A 21,685-nucleotide genomic window follows, 5' to 3' on the forward strand; every position below is an offset into this window, starting at 1 on the left:
GCAGATATAAAATAAATGCAAAGTGCTTTTGGTGGAGAGCTTGGGAGGATCAGGAAAGACTATTCCATTCTGCAATCATAGAGTCGTTGATCTAGAGTTGGAAGGGATCTTGAGACCAATCTCCCATCTGACAGAAGGAAAAATCTGCGATCAGAGAAGTGAGTGTCTTGCTCAGGGTTACACAGGGATCAGAAGCAGGTTTAAACCTAACTCTTTTGACTCCAAACCCGGTGTTCTTTCTCCTTCCCCATGCTGCCCATGCTAGCTATGGGAATAGAAATGAAGATCAAAGCAGCCTGGGCTCTCAAGGACCTTGCTGTTTCCTGGGGGGTTGATAGTTCACTGTGGCCTTCTTCTTGGGATAGCAGGCCTCCTCTGGCCACCAGGCACTAGCTTGGTCAGCCTGGGCTTTCCTTCTTGGGTCCATTGAAGGTCTATAAGCATAACAGATGCTCAGCTCCCTTGGCAAAGTCACGTGCATGGTCTAGAGGGTTTGGAAATGTAGGCACATTCTGCTGCTGCTGAAAGCCTTTTATAGCAAGTTCATCCCAGAGGCACAGGAACGGACCGGGGAGCTTCCCAAGGCAGGTTGGCTCCCTGTGCCTGAAGAGGAGGAAAAGGTGTTGCTAAATTGGTTTATAAGCTCAACAAATTCTTGGTATCGAGTTACCTAGAGTTCTCGTCCAGGTTCCCTTTCCCATTATACAGTGGATTTTACATTGATCTATAAAGAAAGCACGCAATTGTGGAGCGACTGCTATAAGCCCAAGGAGTCTTAGATGTGAACAGGTCTTTATAAATCTAATCATATTTTCAGGGTTTGAGGCCAGCTCCCCATCTAAGACAGTTTTGTGGTAGACTCCTTTGGTGGATCTAGTTACCAAGCACAGGCTGCTTTTTGGGAAATGGGATTTTTAGCTTTGGGTTTTGTGTAAAGTGATGCTTTACTCCTAAACACACACACATATACATATACACACATGCCTCATTCCTTCGGAATCAATGCTTTTCCTGGCCCTGCTGTCCATGGAGCCATTTGCATTTTGGCCTGGGACAGGAGGCTGCTGCTGGGAAGGGAGAGGAGGATTTGTAAGAACTTCATCCTCCTGTTCGGACTTGCCCAGCGTGCAGCCGCACCCTCGGTCTTCACCTGGGAAGTTCAGTGCTCGCTGGTCCGGAGAGCCAAGCTGGCACTGTGGAGGCATCGCCATCCCTCCTCACTCTCCCAGCAGGCACCCTGGCCTCTCGCCTTTCACAGTGGCCACTTGGTGCCTAGCCTGCTGCCTGGTGCATGAGGCGTTTAGGATAATTAAGCTGGAAGTACCGAGAAACCAAATAACTTCAGTTCCACCAAGATTTACTCAGTTCCTACTACAGGCCAGGTGCCATGCTCAGGGATGGGGATAGATACAAAGACAAAAATGAAAAATCCCTTCCCTCAAGGAGCTTGCATTCTAGTGGGGTGGGGAGGAGGATACAACATGTACATGAATAAGTAAATACAAAAATGTGTCCAAGATTGTGCAGGTCTCCTGACTTTTAATCCAATTCTCTACCCACTCTCCTATCTATTATCTAACATCTTGTGATTCTGTAATTTTCCATTTCTAATAAAACTCTTAAGAACTACTTATTTTGAATGTCAGAAAAGAATTCTTTGGACAACTTCTTTAAAAATTTTTTTTTTTCACCCAGAGTGTGACTGTTTCAGTTATTAGATACACTTCTAACACCAACTAGTGGTCTTGGCATGCAACAGTAAGGAAGACCACATTTGTACATCTCTTAAGAACTTTCAGATTGCCTATACAGACCATGCAGATCACCGTTATGCCCTGATAGCACAATGCACCAACTTGTCCCATATACACAGTTAGGAAACAGGACCGTGTTTATGCGTAATGTGCTAATCTCATGGGGACAGACAAGTGGGATAGCATTAGAGAAAGGCAGAGCTCTTTAGGGGCTGGAGATCAATTTGTGTCCTCTTCCCCCCTTCCCTACAGGCTGGAATGAGCTGCTCATCGCCTCGTTCTCTCACCGCTCGATAGCAGTGAAAGATGGGATCCTTCTTGCCACCGGCCTTCACGTCCATAGGAACAGCGCTCACAGTGCAGGGGTGGGCGCCATCTTTGACAGGTGGGGATTGGACTTTTTTTGGGTGAAGGGGAGTCCTACTCATAGAAGGAAGAGTCAGGGTCTTATCCCTTTGACCCATCAGTTCAAAGGGATATTTGATCTGAATGTGCTTTTGAGGAGGGATGGGTAAAGAGGGAGAAGATCTGGTTTCTTGTCTCAGTTTGAGCCAGCCTGGGTGACCATAGGTGAGTCCCTTTCCCTTCTTTAGCCTCAGTTTCTCCATCTATAAAATAAGAAGGTTGGAGTAAATGCTCTTTAAGATCTAGTTTTCTGTAATCTCTGTTATTAACTTAGATGATCCATGCATAAAGCCACAATGAATTTACATTTAAAAAACTATATCTAGGTGCCACAGCTTATCAAAAAGTGGACAGAGCTGGATGGGGGCCCAGAGATGGGAAGCCTAAACAATTAAGCATCAGGTAGAGATTGCTAAATGAGAAGAAATGATGACCACACAGTTTGGGAAGAAAAGGAAATGGAAGGGAAACAAGGCCTTAGTCTATAAAGAAATGGAGGGGTAAATTCTGGATAAAGGAATTAGAATTTTCCCACAAGAACCTTGAAAGAGGAGATTTTTGTAACTTGACACATGGAGGAATAAATTTATGGAACAATTCCTCTGAGAAGTGATACAACCTGGTAGTGGGCTCCAAAAGGTTTTAGATAAAGAATAATTTTCTAGAGGTGAGATCTGTAGCATATTATGAAGAGAAGTGCATGTTTGGACCAAATGAGGTGCTACCAGTCCTTTTCTGGACCTGTCCCCATAGGATACAAGATCCATAGAGACAAGGTCCATAGAGAGATCACCTAGGCTGCACTACTCATTGTAGAGCTGAGCAAACTGGGGCCTAGAAGGATTAAGTGACTTCCAAGTACCTTTTTTTGTTTTTGTTTTTTGCTTTTAAACTTCCTTCTTACCTTACAGTACTGTGTATTGGTTCCAAGGCAGAAGAGTGGTAAGGGCTAGGCAGTAGGGGTTAAGTGACTTGCCCTGAGTCATAAAACTAGGAAGTGTCTGAGGCCAGATTTGAATCCAGGACCTCCTGTCTCTAGGTCTGGTTCTCCATCCACTGAGCTACCCAGCTGCCCCTGACTTCCAAGTATCTTGATCTTATGTTCTCCAGCACCTGGGATCTCTTCTGTTGAAGGGGAAAGGGGGTTTAGATGACAAATAGCACACTTTTCAAGTGGAAAATCCTCCTTCCTCCTCTCCATTACTTTGACACTGATTTAACTTTGTTTTTCAAGGAACAAAAGAGCCCTTGCAGAAAGGCTGGAATTCTCTCTTCTCCTCATTTCTGTTACCTACATCTCAGGGAAACAGCTCTCCCTGATATGTGGAACCCATGGGCGTAGACCCTGAAAACAACTTTGCCCTTTGGGAATTCCTTGAGTGCCAACGTTTAATAAAACATTAGCTAGAGTCTATTGCTATGTGAAATGAAATCCTTATGTCCATTCAGAAGATGAGTATGCTCACATAGAGCTGGTCAGTACCTTTCACCAAGTAAGTCCCAGCTGCTATCAACTCAAGAGTGGTAGGATTTGGCCACCAGACTGGGCCACATGAAGGCAGGGGCAAGACCACAAACTGATATCTGCCCAACTGTTAACATCTCCCTTTTCTTGATCTCCAGTCTCCAGTTTAATAATTATTGACCCTGCTCCCTGTGTCTGTGAGCCAAATCTAAACAGACATTGGTGTGTGAAGGGAAAAGAGCTCGTTTAAACACAAACACTTGCAATAACACACAAAAATGAATACTAAAAAGAACTGGCAGAAGAGTTACATTTTATATGCCTCTCTGTCTCTCTTTGTCTTTCTGAATCTTTCTCCCTCTGTCTCCCTGATTCTCTTTCTGTCTCTATCTCTGCACCTCTCTCTCTTTCTGTTTCTCTCTATGTCTTTGTGGCTGTCTCTGTGCCTGACTTTGTCTGTCTGTCTGTCTGTCTCTGTCTCTCTCCTCATTGTTTTTGGAAGATTTTTCCTGATGTGAAATTCCCTCTTCAAAGTTTCTTGAGAAGTTATTCCCAGTTTCAGTTCAGCTTTATCACTCAGAAATGATAAAAATGTCTTGACACTTTGTCAGCGTGATCTGGGGGGGGGGGGACCTTCATCTCATGGAGTGCCTTGTGTTCTATGTTTCCTTCCCTCTGCAGAGTCCTGACAGAACTTGTGTCAAAAATGCGAGACATGCAGATGGACAAGACAGAGCTGGGCTGCCTGAGAGCCATTGTCCTCTTCAACCCGGGTATGTCCTTTCTTCCCCTCTGGATTTAAACAAAACTCAAATCCAAGCTCCGGAGTCAGTGAGATGTGTAGTAACAACACATCATTTACTTGGTTCTTCTTTTTGGAACTGAAAGATCAGATTGCATATAATGGGGGACTTGGGGATGAGGGGCCAGAGACCAACTCCAGATTCTTTGGATGCTCTCATTCTTGGTGAACAGCAGTTCCCAGATGTTTTTGGTTAAGGACCCTTTAGGCATCTGACTATCATTTGAGAACCCCATTTTTAAATAGCCATGCTTTGCTTTCTTGGTTCACAGTATTTCTTTATCTTTAGCGTGTATCTCTTTCAGTTTTTATTATTCTTCCTTCCCTTGCATACAGACCTCCCTGACCATCCCTTCTTTCTGGGATGCCCCTGCTCTCACCCATCGTCCCCGCTAGAGTCACCCAGCTCCTGCAGAATCCTCACATCTGGCACCAGAATTCTGAAGTTCGGCCATTAAGGTTCTAGTGGAGATGGGCAAGGGTCATGAGGGAAGCCCATTGATTCCTTCTTAGCAGGAACCAGCAGGCCAACTTTTCTGAGCTTGTGCCCCCAGGCTAAATTGCAAGGTTGTGGTAAGAGGCAGGTCTCAGCAATTTTTATTCTTGAAATTTCTAAAACAGAGGCCTTTAGAGATAGACCTTGTATAGCTATGGAACATGTGTTGGCTTGGGAGCTGGGAAAACTGGGCGCTGGTCCTGATTCTCCCACTTATTAAAGATACACTATAGCTCCTTGAGGGCGGGGATTGTTAATGCTTGCCTTTGTATCCCTGTCACCTAGCGCAGTACCTGCCATGGGGCAGCACTTAATAGATGTTTGCTAGTTGGTTAATTAATGGTTATATGACCCTTTGCCAGTCACTTCTGTTCTGTGGACCTCAGTTTCCTTGTTTGTAGAAGGAGATCTTTGGACTGCAAAGTTTCCAGGATCCTTTCTACTCTAATACTATTGGATGTAATCTGATTTTATTCAGTGCCATCAAGGCTATTATGTCATCCTTGACAGTCTGTAAGATGAAAGTCATATTAATTGTCATTTTTTCACAGATAGCCATTACAGTTTCCCTTCCTGGGGAAATTACTTAACATAATTTTGTGTTAATAACCCATAATCCTTCATCTAAATGTGTCTGAGTCACTTAAGTCAGCCACGTCCTCCGGCTTCCATGTGTCAATTATTCAGTCACGATCATCATAGTGGCTTAGTTTTCAGAATTGATACATCTCACCCAGCTCAGGTCACTTTCCAAGGAAGTAGCAGCCAGAGCTCTTCAGATAATATAGAGTTGAGAAGTAGAAAGAAAAACAGAGATATGAGTCAGAATTACCTGGTTGCCAAAATATATCTGCTACCATTAGTCTGCTGTAAGATTGCCTTACTTACACTGACATACCTAGTTGTTACCAGTGATTGATGACCTCCATCACATAAAAAAAAAAGCCCAAATGTCTTAATCCACCATGACTGACTCAATTGGCCATCTTCTTGCTCTTAGATTTGGAGGTAGGTTAGAAAGCAAGCCTGTTAACTACCAGAGAATGAGTTGCTGTGGAATTCAGCAAACATTTATGTAGAATGTAGAATGAAAAACAAGGGCTGCCTGTGGAAAGCTTTTTTTCTTTTCTTTTTTGAACCCTTCCCTCTTGGAATCAATACTGCGTATTGGCTCCAAGGCAAAAGAGTGGCAAGGACTAGGAAATGGGGATTAAAAAGTTTCTGAGGCCAGATTTGCTGTGAGCCTGGCTTTCAATCCACTGAGCCACCAAGCTGCCCCACAAAACGGTTTTTAAAGGAAGTAATGTTAGGTCGAAAATTAGAGAAGGTCCATCTTTTTTCTGCTTGGGTGACTGTAGGCAAGTCATTTGACCACTCTAGGCCTTGTTTTCTCTATGTCTATAAAACGGGAGACATAGAACATTTAAGATCTCTTCCAACTATGAATCTGTAATCTTCTGAAAGTCTTTGAGCGGCTCCTTCAAAACATGGAATGTGTTTGGTAAAGGCTTGGAATCAGACAGAAGAAACCAGCTTGAGCAGAGATGTCAAGTGAAGGTTGAGAAGCGGGGGGTGGGGGGGGGAGGAATTAGGACAGATTATGGCTAATTTGATCTCCAGAGATCTTTGGAAGACATAGAAAGAGAGCAAGAGAAAAAACTTGGCAAACCTATAACCTCGGCAGTGAGGGTCAAGAATGTCTGTTGTGGAGACGAAAGGAGAAAAAGTAATAGACAGATTGGAGAGGACGGGTCCAAATGGGAAACGAGGGAGGGAGGCTGGTGTGATGAGATCATACAGTACGGTCCTTAAGTATTACCACATTGAGATAGGATTTTGCTGTGCCAAACCAGTTAAAAATGTCCACTCTAAGATACAGAACCATTTATCCCTCCATAGTCTTTACCTCATAGGTTAACTATGACAGCCTCATAAATGTTGCCCCTGTTCCCCAAGCTCTGGATCTTATCCAGCTGGGGAAGCTAGCCCTACCCTGAGGAGCACCTAACCGTTAAGAAAGAGGCACCAGTTTGGGAGAACTTAGGGAAATTTAAAGGATCAGTGTGGACAGATGAGGAACTGTGATGTGGTAGAAAAAAATCAGAAATCCTGGATTCTCATACTTGCTCTGTGGCTTATGACTTTGGAAAAAAAGCATTTTATTCTCTGGGCTAAAATTTATAAAATTTTATAAAATGAAGACATAGACTAAATTATCTTAAAGTCCCTCTAGTTTGGCAATTCTGTGCTGTTCTTTGAATAGGCCTCATCATCCTGAGTGCCTCTCACATACTAGGTCTTGAGGGCTGGAAGGCTACAGGAACAACATCCATAAATTTGGGAAAAGGGATGAGAAATTGTTGGCCAAATCCAGGATACTTGTACCATCATCATTATCCATTTAGATACTGAAGAGACCTTAGAAATGAAAAGAGTCCAACCTTTTTATCTTCCAGAAGAAGAAACCATTATAAACCCAAAGTCTATAGTGATTTGTCCAAGGTCACACAGGTAGTAAATGGGACAGAATCAGAATTTTTTTTTAAGATAGGGTCTTCCTCTCATCTAGGCTAGAAGTACAGGGATTACTCCAAGGTCTTCTACTCTGATGGGCATAGAACCTTTGACCTGCTCCATTTCTGATTTGGCCCAATTCACTCCTCCTTAAGGTAGCCTGGCGGTTCCAACTTCCAGGTGCTCACCAAGTTTATTAATATTGAACTTTGTGTAGATACTCAATCAGTTTATCCTACTGCAGCTCAGAACTCCCAAGTTCAAGGAATCTGCCAGTCTCAGGCCCTCAGGTAGCAGGGATTCCAAATGTGAGTCACCAGGCCTGGCCAGATCTGTGTAGGACCTTAGATGGGGTCCAGTGGATAGAACACAGACCCTGGAGTCAGGAGGACAAGAGTTCAAATTTGGCCTCAGGCACTTATTAGATGGGTGACCCTGGGCAAGTCCCTTAACCCTGTTGGACTCAGTTCTTCATCTGTAAAATAAGCTAGAAAATGAAATAGCAAACCATTACAGCAACTTTGCCAAGAAAACTCCAAATGGGGTCAAGAAGAGTCAGACTTGACTGAAATGACTGAACAACAAGACGTTAGAGATCGTCTCATCCATCTCCCTCATTTAGAGAAAAGAAACGGGGATCTAGTAAAATTAAATGATTTGTGACCCCTGATCCCCAATCCAGCTATGCTCATATTGTCCTGTGCTTTTTCTATCTGGGATTTAAACCTAGGTTCTCTTGCCTGTAATCCCTACATAGTGCAGAGGCAGGATGTGTGAAGCCAGATTTTCTTCACACCAAGGGAAGCTCTTTTTCTGTTATGCCATGGAAGGGGAGGTCGTTTTCAGGACCAACCACAGGCCATGCTAGATTTCTTAGGGGTTATTAAAGCTGCAAAACTCATTGTTTCAAGAGGAGGTCAACGTGGGGAACATAAACAAGTTTCACATCATTTTAGATAAAGCCCTGCATGACCAAGTTAGATCTTGTCACTAAGGGCAGGTGGGAGTGTTCAACCATCATACGGATGGCAAGCAGAGCAATTGTAAAATGGGGATAATAATAATAGCACCTACCTCCCAGGTTGTTGTGAAGATCAAATGAGATACATATATTTGTCAAGTGATTAGTACAGTGCCTTGGTGCCTAGTAGATGCTTAATAAATCCTCCCTCCTAGCCTGCCTCCTCAAAAGTCGTCTTTGCTCAGTGGCTCCAGCAGAGGCACAATTCTGGGCTAGAGGGACTTGGCTGCACACATGAGTCACTGCCAATGGCCTTGTGTCCTGGCCTGAGAACATTAGGCCTTAGCCCGAAGCATCTGATCCTCTGCGGCTCGGGCTTGGATGACTTAGACGATCTTCCTTGGGTCTCTGTTTTCACACAGGTGAAAGAGCCAAGCAGTCTCTCTCCCCTCCTTTCTCACCATGCTGCCCTGGTGGGATGCCCTCTAAGAAGAGAATTGAATTTCCTCACCTAGTTCCTAGCATTATAGAATCCTAGACTTCAAGCTTGAAGAAACCTGAAGAGGTCATTTAGTTCAGCCCCCTTACTTTACGCTTGCGAAAACAAAGGACCTGAAATATCAAGCCATCTCCCCAAGGTCACAGGGATAAGTAGCACAGCAAGAACCTGAAACCCGGTTCTCTGATGCCAGATCCTCTATGCCACGGCACCATGTCTGCAGCCCAATTAGTTTAGCAACTCGCCTTACTTCCACACTGAGCTGCTATTTAGTCGCTATTGGAGAAGAGATGAGAGCCCCTGGGGAACAGAGGATTAGAAGGATGAGCTAGCATCAGCTCAGAGGATGACTAATCAATCACCAAGTGTTTGTGGAGTGTTGTCTGTGAGCAGGACACCTTGGTGGGTGATCTGGGGGATGCAGTAAAGATGATTCAGTCCCTGCCTGCAGTGAGTACACAGTCTAGCCAACGACACGACACACAGGAAACAATTAGAGAATAATAAAGCATCCAGATCTGTGCAGTAGGTATAGAGCAATCAAGGTAGGCTTCAAAGAGGAGGTAGCATGTGACCTAAGTTTTGAAGAAAGAATAGACTTTGAATGGGAGTTTAAAAAAAGAGGGCAAAGACATTTAAGATATGAACAATGAGAGCACCAGGGCCAAGAATGCTACTGGGTTGGGGCAGAGGAAGTAATCTGCAGAAGGTGAGTGGTGATGAATAATGGAAAAATAAGGTTAGATAGGTTGGGTGGGGGGCCATATTGTATAAATTCATCAAAGTCTAGCAGTAGAGTTTGGCCTTTAATGACTTCAAAGGGAAAGAATCCTATGTAGCTCTGGATCAGCCCCCATTCTCCAAGCCCTTCTGTCCTATAGGCTATAGGAGATCATTTATCATTGGTTCCTCACTCTATGTTTTCTCTTCTCTTCTTTTTTAAAAAACCCTTACCTTCTGTCTTAGACTATATATTGGTTCCAAGGCAGAAGAGAGGTCAGGGATTGGCACTTGGGATTGGGACTTGTCCAAGGTCACATAGTCGCTCTACCTTTTCAAGAGAAGGAATCAAACACATCGACTTTCCCAACCAAAGCTGAGCCTTGACTTTGGAATTTCTCCTTTCTTTTCAGACTCTAAAGGACTTTCCAACCCTGCAGAAGTAGAAGCTCTACGAGAGAAAGTTTACGCTTCCCTCGAAGCCTACTGCAAACACAAGTACCCGGACCAGCCTGGAAGGTGAGCATCCTTCCTGGTTTCTCCTTCACCTCGATTCTGGTGACCTGGGAGACAATCTCCCCTATGCTCCAGTTCTGTGAAACCGTAAGGGAAACGGAGAATAAGGAACACAAACTTACACATTTTAAAGTCCTAGAACTGGGGGGACCCCACCCATCCCCATGCTTGAAAGCAACATTTGGGGAAGCAATGGAGAGGAAGTATTTCTGCTTGCTACAAGGTGGGGTTTCCCCCTGTGTCTTAACAATTAGATCTATCTGAAGGTGACATGGAGCTGATTCCCTGCCGTTAGAGTTCTTGAAGCAGAAAGTAAATGGCTATCTCGAGGATATTATCATCGAAATTCAGGGTTGGACTGTACCTCTTAGGGCTCTTCCAATTCTGGAATTCTTAAGATTCACCAAAGATAAGAACCTGTAAAGGTTCAGAGGATGACGTCGGGAATCCTCCCCGCACGTGCCACTTGAGGTAGAGACCTAGAAGTAGTCATGTTCCCGGTGGGTTTGAGGAATTTCCCAGAAGACAGATCTTCGGTGGGTTATTGAGGGAAACTGGGTCTGTCTGGAGCCCACCCTAGATTTTAAGGTTTGGCCAGTGGAGAGTGATGTTGGCTTTCTTTAGACTTCCCTTACCATCTGCCCCACTCCCCATCCCACATCCCTCGGATGCAGAAGTGCTGTCGCCAATGGCCTGATATTTCTTAATGGCGGGCCTAGCTCATAACTGAGAGTCCTGGCTTCCTGGGAAGCCCAGGTCACTCGGGGTTCTGTGGCTGGGTCCCTGAATGAGAAGCAGGCCCGCCCCTGTGTCAGCCCCACGCCTCCACCGTGGCTGTCTGTCTGAATTCTCAGGGCCTTTTCCCTGGGCAGCTTCGAAGGACTCTCCCATCTCCCGAGACGAGCGAGCTCTCCTCTTTCTTCACTCTGAGGCTGTGGTAATAGGATAGGTTCCAAAGAGGTTTGGGCAAATCCTCAGTTGACAGATCAATAGCATCTCAAGCCCTAATCCCCCATGATCACACTCTAGCCCCAGAGACAGGTTTATACCTTCTCCTGTGGCTGGAGGAATGAGTCAGGGAGACATTGAGCAAGTTCCCATATCAGGGCGCTTGACAACTGCCCCTCTGGCCCCAGGGGCCTGCCCATCCTCCTTGGGGGCTTTCCTATCCCATCCCGTGGCCACCTTTACGGGAGAGCCAGGCTTTCCCTGGGCCGTCTCTGCGTTCTCCCTCGGCCCTTCCTTGGGAACTGGAACGCACCGACTTTGGGCTGGCAAGCTCACGGTTAACTGTCCGAGCTCTGTTCAGCCATCATCTGGTTCGGTTTAAAGTGAAACTTCCTGGACGGGGTGGGGGTGGGAGGATGGCAGGGCTGATTTGTTTTTCCTGGATTCCTGCCTAACATTCTCGCCAGCTCAGCAGAAAACAGCCCGTTCCCTGGCCCTCCTCCAACCTTTAAACTGCATTTTCGGCTCTAAAATGCTGATTGTATGGCAACAAACCACAAGGATTTTTTTTTCCCTTAAAGACATTGTTAATTATTAATAAGGCTCACCCCCACCCATCCCCCAGCCCTCTCCTTCGCTCCCCATTCGGAGGGCCCCCCCATGTGCAGCAGCCAGGCACAGTCGAGGCCTGCAAACACCTTCAAGAAATGTCCCAGCGTCCCCTTCTGCCTCTGTTCGCCATACATTTTCCCCGTCCCCATGGGCAGCTGCCTGTGATCAGGACACCAGCTCCCCCTTTATGAGCCCTCCTTTCAAATGCTCCCCCACCCCCAGCCCCGGCTCGGAGCCAGGAAGCTCAGCAGGGAAGTAAATGTCTCCAGTCCCCAAGTCTGCATTAGGTCCCCGGCGAGGGGAGCAGGGAGGGCCGGAAGAGGAACCCCGGCCTCCTGGAGTCATCTGACCCGCTCGAGGCTGGGCAGGAAGGGCACGTGCTGAACTGCCCTGAGGTCGGGCTCCCTGCAGAATTTAAAGGGGGTTGCCTTGGGTTCAAGTTCAACCGGAGTGGGTGGGACCTCTCCCCTTTCCCAGCCACAACAGCAGGGTGAAATCAGCATGGAAGGGCCTGGAAATAGAAATCCATTATTCAACCAGTTTTATTCAGTGCCTGCCTGTGGGAGAGCCTGAAGGGCTGGACTTGGGTCCCACGCGTCCCCCCACCCCTTCCCCTGGGCCTGAGCTCAAGGAACTTAACAGTCTAACTAGAAAGATGGCCTTTTTAACGCAGGGAAAAGTTTTTAAAAGCCAACAGAAAAATTCAAGGATCTCCTCCTATGTGCCAGAGACTGTGCTAGCTGGGTGTAGGGGTTACAAAAACAGATATGGAACAAAATATTACAGTCTCTTCTATCCGGGGAGACCACACGCACATCAGTAAATATGTACAAAATGTACACAAGGTAAACTTTTTGAAGGGAAAGCACCAGCTGCTGAAACAGAGGCATTGGAGTGGGAGGGCAGTGGGTGGTGATTGAGAAAGTCTTCCCGTAAAAGCTTAGCACAATTTTGAAGAAAAAAATGGTATTCTAGGAAGCTTGGCCTAGTGCCCGGCACATAGTAGGTGCTTACTAAGTGTTGACTGACTGATTGAAGGACAGCCCAGGTGGGATCGTGTCTCGGGAAGAGGGTGGGGGGTGCTGATGACAGCCCATATGGAGGAGCCACAAGGGAGGTCCGAGGCCTGGTATGAGGAACAGTGGAAAGGCCAGTTTGGCTGGAAGTGTGGTTAGGAGAGTAATGTATACCAAAGCTGGAAAGATAGGTTGGGGCCAGGTTGGGAAATGCTTTTAAAAAACGAGGAGGGATTTCTATTTGTTCCTGGAGGCAATAGGGAGGGGAGCCATTAGAGTTAACTGAGAGGGAGAGTGACAGGGCCAAATTTCCCAGAGCAAAGTGATAGAGAATCTAGTATTAGCTTAAGTGTTGTGTTAACATGTAATATTATTGTTATTATATATTACATTTTATGGTCATATAGTAATAAAATTACAGTTTTGTTTAATATCTAAGTTATAATATTAATTTAGGAATTCTGAGAGTGGAAGGAGCTCATCATGGGTCAGAGTAGGCTGGGAAGACTTCCTGAAGGCTGCTGCCTCCTCTCAGCATTTTTCTTTTCTTTTTTTTTAAACACTTATCTTCTGTCTTAGAATTAATACTAACTATTGATTCCAAGGCAGAAGAGCAGTAAGGGTTAGGCAATGGGGGTTAAGTGACTTGACCAGGGTCATATTTGAACTCAGGTCCTCCTGGCTCTGGGCCTGGCGATCTATCTGCTATGTTGCCAACTGCCCCAATTCCTTGAGGTTGTTTTTTTTTAAAAAACCCTTACCTTCCATCTTAGAATCAATATTGTGTATTGGTTCCAAGGCAGAAGAGTGCTAAGGGCTAGGCAATGTGGGTTAAGTGACTTGCCCAGGGTCACACAGCTGGGAAGTGTCTGAGGCCAGATTTGAACCTAGGACCTCCCATCTCTAGGCCTGGCTCTCCATCCAGCTGCCCCCAATTCCTTGACTTCTAATCCTATCCCTATAGAACTTTCTTAAGATGCATGACTTCATTCAATCCCACTCAGGCTACTTTGAGAGGCATTCCTCTGGGAAGTTCTGGTTTGGTTAGACTGCTTTGGTTTGGGGGGATTCGTTTTCTCGATCTAGCTTAAAAGCCACTTTGGGTGCTATAGTGGAGGTGGCATTGGATTTGGAATAAAAGAACCTGGGTCTTCCCTTTCCTAGTTGTATGACTTGGGGCAAGTCCCTTCCCCTTTATGAATCTCAGTGTCTGCAATTACAAAATTAGGAGTTCAGCTTGGATCTTTAAATCCCCACTGGGTCAGAAAGGTTTTGCATTTGTGTTAACCATTACCATTTGCCTCTCGTCATAACTCCCAGTGTGTTCCCTGTCTCCAGGTTCGCCAAGCTCTTGCTCCGGCTCCCTGCTCTCCGGTCCATTGGCCTGAAATGCCTGGAGCACCTCTTCTTCTTCAAGCTCATAGGAGATACACCCATTGACACCTTCCTGATGGAGATGTTGGAGGCTCCCCACCAAATGACATAGACCAAACCTCACCCCGTAGGGTCAGTCCTTTTCTGTCCAGTGGGAGGCAGCCCCCACCTCAAGTCCCCTCTCCCAACCTCTCTGCTGATGCCAGAAACATCTTTTGTTCTGTTCTTCTCAGCCTGGATGACATCCTGTATCCTCGCCTTGGTCCCCATCTCCGTGCCGCCTTTTGCCCTTTGGGCTGGTTGGCTCACTGCTGCACCTAAGAAATTTATTGTTATTATTACTTCTTTTAAATTACTTTTCTTGGATGAAAGGCAGTGGAATCAGGACAACAAAATGGAGAGAAACAGTTTAAAATTCAACTAAATCCTAACCCTTTCCAAGGCCCTCCTGCTTGGTTCAGTCATGTCCCCTGTTGGCTGCCACCCTTTTCTCCATTGAGTTTTGCTCTTATGGGGATATGGGAGGGGCTTCTGGAGATGGAGTTGGAGGACAAAGGAGAGAAGGAGCTAAATCCATGGGGCTTCACTGGTCACAGTGGCTTTTTGGGAGAATCTTATGGGGAAGCAAGGGGATTGTCTTATTCTTGCTGTTTGTTTTTCCAAATCACCTGCTCCTTTTTTTTTGTACTTTTATTTTTAATTATCCATTATTGCCTTCTTCAAAAAGAGGACATCTTCTCTCAGTATTGGTGACCTTGACAGTGTCGGTACCCAGCTAACTCTCATGTCTTGCACAGAGCATTGTCATCCTTGGAAAAGAGGAGGGAGGGGAAAAAGGAGTTGGGGGCCAGGCTTTCACAGTAAATGGTCTCTGCCTGGCCTCAAAATGTGTCCCTGCTGGCAGCTCCCTTCACCCATCCCTGAGAAGACTAGAGGAGGTGTTTTTGGTGATGGCCACTCGACACCACAATTATCCTTCACTCAGAGAGAGAGAGAGTGCATGCACCATTTTTCCAAAGATAACAAGCTATTATCTCAGCACCAGAGCCAATCAAAACATGAGCCAATTTCAATGCACAGATTTTTTTATTTTGGTTTTGGGGAAAAAATGTTTCTTTAAGGCTATAGTGACTCAGATATCCTTCCTCCATCCCCTTCTTCCCTCCTCCTCTTAACTTTCCAATTTCTCCTACTTGGTCTGGGTTCCAAGCCCTTCACACCCACACATGTACTCACACTTGACCAAGGTCAATCTTACCCCAGGGTTTTGGCCTTTTTTCTTGTTTCCTAAAATTTTTTTCAACTATTGAGGGCTCTTAAAGTTGGCTGAGATTAGCCACTAAAGTGTCTTGAGGACTTGGATTTCCTAGGTTTGGCTGTCTTAGGGTCATCATTTAGCCCTTCAAGTAGCCTCTTGGAAGAAAGCTGGCCATTCCAGATGTATTGTAGACAGCATTGAACTCTAACACACACACACACACACACACACACACACACACACACACACAATAACTGGGTGGCTCTAATTGAGGGGTGTCAATGAGCCACCGTCTGTTCCTTGAGTCACTTCCATCTCTAAAACATCTATATTTAATTTTCCATTATTGAGAGGGTATCAAGATTTGAGTCAAAAAAAGAGTTAAATCACAAGTACACTTGTGAGTCTACCTCACAATAGGGGCAGTAAAAGACCATCCAAGAAAACAGAAGAGTCCCCCGGGTCACCTGCTTAGAATGTCTTCACATCATCAGTAAGAATCTGCTTGCTCATCTTGAAAAATGAGTATCTTTGGTGAAATCTAAAGCTTTATATCTGCTGCTCCACTAGGTTATGGGTTAGGAAAGAGTGTTGGTTGCTCTGAAGGCAGCCTGAAAAGCACCAAGTTTCTTGATGACCATACTCCATTAGATTTCTTTTCTCGGATTTGTTGAGGCTTTTTATTCTCATGGAAGTCTCTTAGACTCTGTCTTGGCTTTGGAGAGGGGCATTAGATATCATTGGTTCCATTTAACAATGCCATCCCTTCTCTGAGATCTCTGATGAGACAGTCATTCAACCTCATCTTGAGTCCCCTGGGTAATGAGGGCTCACTATTTCTTGGGGTAGCCCATTCCATTGTCAGACAGCTGATTGTGAAGAAGTTCTATCTTGGAGCCACAAATCTTTCTCCTTAAGATTATTGCCTAATGGTGATCCTAATTCTTCAGCTCTTTTCAGATTCCCCAAACCTAGTGCTTTTATTATCATCAGGTGACTTGAAGTTCCAGCCCAGATACTAGGAGTTTCTTCCTGTCTCTCTAGATAGACACGTCTAGCTTGAATTTGGCCTATTTCTTCAGTACTTTCTTTTTCCATGCTCAGCCTTCCCATGTTTCTCACTGGAGCTGGAGTATTTCCAGTCAACAGGTGCTTCATCAGAAAGAAATGATGAGAAAAGGACTAGAGGAAAGCCAGGCTGGGAACACTGAAGTAGGGGAAGGAAATGAACATTCATTCAGAGCATTTGCTCAGAGCCAAGGATGAGGTGCCTGCATTGATTTATTTTTCCCAACAAAAAGGGGTTTCTGAAAGGCTTAACTGACTTTAATTTTGAGAATTTAGATGAGAAATTAAAAAAATGTCTTCTACTCTTTCCCCTAGCTCCTACCAATAGCTAGTAATTGCCCTTAAACATCAGTCTTGTTCTGGCTGAGGTGAGACAGTGTCCATCACTTGCATTTCCCACTTACTCTTTGTACCTTTCTCTGGGAGGTCTTTCTGGAAAATTCTGTAGAGAAAGATGATGCTGAACTTGTTGGCAAGGAAAAAAAGAAGCTGGAATGACTGGACCTTGTCTCCAGTTTTCCTAGGGCCTTTGCAATTTGTCATAAGTTACACGGGCTTATGGGTCCTAGCTATGAAAAGTCTGGGATTAATACGGACTCAGACTCATTTGGGAAGAGCCTTGGATTTAACATATCTCTGAGAACTTGCCCTCATAGTCGTAAGGGATATTAGGTGTCTGGGGTCAGTACCCAAGCATAGCACAGATTCTCTGTTTTCTCCTCTTACCCTCCCCAGGAAATCTGATTAGGTCACTGTAGCCTTAAATATACCACCCCATTTGCATGAATCCATAATAAGGTTTTATTTGACTCATTAATTTGTTATTTCCTTAAACTCTGGCTTTTTTCCCCTCTTATCATTATTATTATTGTTATTATTATAAATATAATACTGCTTGTTTGGAGAGGTGATATTTGGGTAAAATGGCACATTATTCAATAGAGAGTTAGGACTTTTATTTAACCAGACATTTAGTATTCTCACAAAAATCTGGTTCAATTAAGGTGATTTTTTGTAATTATTATTATTATTTTTTGGTGGGACAATCTTTAATTTTCTAAAGATAGCACTAACATCAGCTTGTTAGCCACCCTTTGCCCCCATATTCCTGTTCTGTCCATTTTCTTCTGACCTGGGGGGAAAAAACAAGTAACTAAGGCAAAAATGGAGTTTTGAGCAGTTGACAACAGGTATTTACGCTCAGCAGCCTTGGCTGTCCGGTCCTATAGCCTCTTCCTTTTCCTACCTATCTGGCTCCAGTTGGGGTCCCATCATCAGCAAAGCCGGGAGAGGGGACATGGCCTGAAGAAACACATGGACTGTTCATGATCATGATACAGGTTGCAGTTGCCCCAGGAGTGAGCCTTATTCATTTGTGCACTTTGACTTCTGGGCAGTGTCTCTATAAAATCTTATGCTGATGGAGCACTGAGGAAATGCCACTTGCTAAAACCACTGGGGCAGAAAAGCCAGAATTCCATATTTGCCTCTACCATGCTGGATCATAACGCCCCCCTCTTAAGTCAGATTTTTCCTTGGAAGCTGGCTTATCTGGTGGTTGCTGCAGAGTATTTACCCCATGGCCAGTGGCGCTGTCACCACCCTATTAGCCCAGTTGAGTGGGCCTGTTAAGGCCTGCCCAGAGGTGAAGAAGACTTCTTCTGAAAAGTTGGCTCACACACACCATTATTCAAGGCAAGGCATTTCGGAAGAGCCTCTGCGGTTGACCTGTGGCACAATAGTTCCTCCCAAGGTTTGGGGGGAGATCTGCCCTGGTATTTTCCATCACAATCTTGGGTCCACAGGTGATAGGGAAGCTCTCTGTGCAACCATCGTCTCAATGGCCTCCAAAAATGCCTGGGCAGAATTTGCAAAGCAGTGGATAATCAGCTGATGTTGTCCCCATCACTGAATGAATAAGGTGCATGATTTATTTTAAGTTGATACATATGTGTGTGTGCGTGTATACATGTATGTACTGTAGATATATACACTGTATATATATCCCCACTCACATATACATATATTATGCCTGTAGCAATTACAAATGTTTTGTGTTTATTTTTAATCAGTTTCTTTTTTCTGTTTTCCTGTAAATTTGCTTCATGTAAGCAAGTACATAAGGACCCCTCCTTTGGTGAAATCCGGGTTCGAATGACTATCTCAAGATGAGGAGATGCATCTATTTTAAGATGCTGTCGGGTAACAGCTTTAGCAGTCCCCCTCTTTGGCAATGCCTTAGCTATGACAAATACGTAGCTAAATGTCTAGAAAGAACGACGAGTAAACAAAGAGATAAGAAAAATGTCTAAAGCATCACTAGGTTAAAAAAAAATCTATTTTTGTACAAATGTAATTTTATCCCTCGTGTATACTTGGATAATGTGTTTGGGGAGGGGGGAGGGAGTTGTTTTGTTTCGCTTCTAGAGATTATTGTACACACTTTCTTGGTAAACGTTCTGACTTGGAGATGGAGAACGGAAAAGAGGGAGGGAAATCTTCCGAAAGTGTTTAAAGGCTTTATATTCAAACTCTTCAGAAATATTTTTATTTTATTTTATTATTGTTATTTTTGTTTCTGGAATGAAACTTCCAAGGTTTTTCTCTCCCCCTTCCCCCTTTGACTTCTTTTGTAAGTCTTGTCCCATTTTTGTTGAATAGCCTAGCAGTCTTGCAGCTCTGTTTTACTGTGAAATCCCGTCCACATAGCATTGGTCACTCGAGAATCACTGCTGCAAATACTAGGATTTTGATGAACAGTGGGATAGACTTTGTTGAACAGTGGGCTTAGAACTGTCCAAAAAAAAAAAAATCCAAGGGGGAGAAAAAGCAGAAACAAAGAAAATCTGATCATTTTAAACTATCATACAGTTCAAACTCTTGTTCTGTGTGGGTATGCTTTAGTCAGAGGTTGAAACAGTACTTTGATGAACTCCGGTTTGCAGAGCTTCCTGAAGCTCTCCACTGTTCCCAAGCAAGGCCTCCTGCTAACCAAGTTCCATCCTATGGCCTGCTTGAGTCCAAATGTTGTGAGTATGGGTTCTAATGGTTGATAGCTTCCTCCCTTGGCTCCAACCCACAGAGCCTGTGGAAAATGGGTGGCAGTGGAGAGAGAAAGAGAGAGAGAGAGAGAGAGAGAGAGAGAGAGAGAGAGAGAGAGAGAGAGAGAGAGAGAGAGAGAGAGAGAGAGAGAGAGAGAGAGAGAGAGAGTTACTGTTGAAGGGAGTGGGTGCATTCAGTACCCTCTTGAACTCTGGAGTCTCATGCTGTCATCAAACATTTCCCAGGAGAATACAAAAAGCATTGACATCCATTTTGCTTACCAAGTGGGCAGTGGGGGGGCAGTGAGTCATGAAACTGACATACACTGACTTCTGGTTTCCCCATGGGCCCATGCAGCATTTAGCAGTGTTTCACCCCCCCCCCCCCATTTGTTTGATTTTTGCCTTCTAGATCAATGAGGACCTTGTGATATTCATATCCCAAACATCTGGGGGTGAATTTTTCATTAAGCTGGAACCTATCTCTGCCTCCTCTTATTCTTTGTCCTTTTATTTCCTTCCCCCTCTTCCTTCTCCCTGAATTGGTTCAACTCCAAAAGTTCTTAAGAAAGATGATAAACAGAGTGAGTCCAGGGCCAAATGTTAGTGGATGTCAAAGGAATTGGGAAGAGAGCATCCTGTAACATCTCTGTTCAGCCAGCTTGGCATGGGGCTGGAGGACACTTGTGGGTTGGTGTCTTGCTACATCCATGGTGCCGGGCAATTCATAAGCCGGTGAGTCACTTTAGAGCAGGCTAAATATGTAGTAGCATTTGGTTTCCTCTGTAGAACCTCAAAATAAATGATGTAATATAACTGCTCAGTTAATAACAGGTTAATAATAGCCACCATCTGGCTCCATCTCATGTGATAAATGCTTTTTGTCTCCAAGCTGTCTGAGAGCTGGGGGCTGCCTCAGGATCCCCTGGGGGATGCCTGAGCCCAAGTGGCAGGTACTGTGAGTTCTGAGAGAATGGGAGTAAACAGACTCTCCTGTCCTTAACTGCCCAAATCCCCACTCCTGCCCGCCCCACCCCTAGCTCTAGTCTGGGCCGGACAACGCCTCAGATCATCCCCTCTGTGAAATGAGGAACAGGGGCCGCAAGGAGTGGCCTTGAATGTAACTAACTCGGGCTTGGTTCACAGAACAGACTGCTAAGCTGTTGGGCATGAGAAAAGGACGGCCTTCTTCTGTTCTGAAGACTAGAAAGTTGGGGATGTGGGGGAGAGGAGAGAGATGGGAACTTCAGACCTGTGGCTTCCTTTTGGTCCCTGCAATAGGTTAAGCCCAGAACAACGAACCAGCAAACATTGTGGAGGGAGAAGAAGGGCATGCTGCTAGCAGCCGCTCCGGAGGCTGGAACATCACTACCGTCCTGGTGTTGAGTCTGCCTGGCTTATATGCCAGCGAGGTGGAAGGGATAAAGAGAAATTTGCAGAGGGTTAGTTGACAACCAGAGACCAGCCTCAGCACTTCTTGGCCCTCTGTCCTAAGGCCAGAAATGAGCAGGAAAAGAGAAAGACAGGACCTCACGAAGGCTTTGGGACACCTTTTCCTCCCCAATCAGGAAGGGGCTGGAGAGGATCTCAGAGATGAGGGTGGCTGAGGGCTGACATTTTGGACTCCACTTGACTCCCAGCAAATGAATAAATTTGTTGCTATACTCAAGAAAATCAAATGGCCTTTATCCCCTCCTCTTTTCACCCCCTTCTCCTTTCTCTTGTTATCGAGGCAGATACCACATGGGTCATGAATTGGGTCCTCTTTTCTCCCACCCACCCAGGAGAGAGTGGGGCTAGGGAGGGAAGGCAGTGGGATTGGGGGTTCTCTGGTGACCAGCCCCCCAGGGAGGTTGCTACCCCCCGCCCCACCTTAGGTGTTGCTCATGCTTCTGCAGGGATCAAAGCTCCTATGTTGAACTTCTCTTGAACTTGTTGCTATCAACTTATTATTGTTTAATGTAATAAAATCTGTTACGTATATACACTGCCTGTGACTCGTTCTTCTCCATCCTCCTGGCCTCAGGATTTGACCAGTCCTCCAAGGGGCGGTAGGGGGAGAAAGCAAGAAGGGTAGGTTGGGGGTCTTCTATTTAAGGCAAGAAAAATGGAATTTTTTCCCCCATAGATAATGAGAAGTCCTGTGCTTCGATTGCTCCCAAAGGCAAAGTAAGTGCCTATCTGGTTCCTGTCACCCAATGGCAACTTCAGCCTCCTGCCTGGTGCTGCTTAGCAA

The 21,685-nt window shown here is 45.2% G+C and overlaps 1 protein-coding gene across 5 annotated transcripts in view; it reads left to right on the plus strand.

The window, feature by feature from the left end:
* RXRA (retinoid X receptor alpha) overlaps window positions 1-21,432 on the plus strand; it is a 467,242-nt gene extending 445,810 nt beyond the window's left edge. For all 5 annotated transcript variants that reach the window (XM_056812676.1, XM_007475259.3, XM_056812679.1 and 2 more), the window contains 4 exons: window positions 2,007-2,139; window positions 4,306-4,397; window positions 10,030-10,135; window positions 14,047-21,432. In XM_056812676.1, coding sequence (XP_056668654.1) covers window positions 2,007-2,139; window positions 4,306-4,397; window positions 10,030-10,135; window positions 14,047-14,194 — 479 coding nt within the window. In that variant the 3' untranslated portion in view covers window positions 14,195-21,432. The remainder of the gene's footprint in view (window positions 1-2,006; window positions 2,140-4,305; window positions 4,398-10,029; window positions 10,136-14,046) is intronic.
* Window positions 21,433-21,685: the final 253 nt, after the last annotated feature.

The sequence above is a fragment of the Monodelphis domestica genome, chromosome 1 (assembly GCF_027887165.1).
Source record: "Monodelphis domestica isolate mMonDom1 chromosome 1, mMonDom1.pri, whole genome shotgun sequence".
NCBI classification, from domain to species: domain Eukaryota; kingdom Metazoa; phylum Chordata; class Mammalia; order Didelphimorphia; family Didelphidae; genus Monodelphis; species Monodelphis domestica.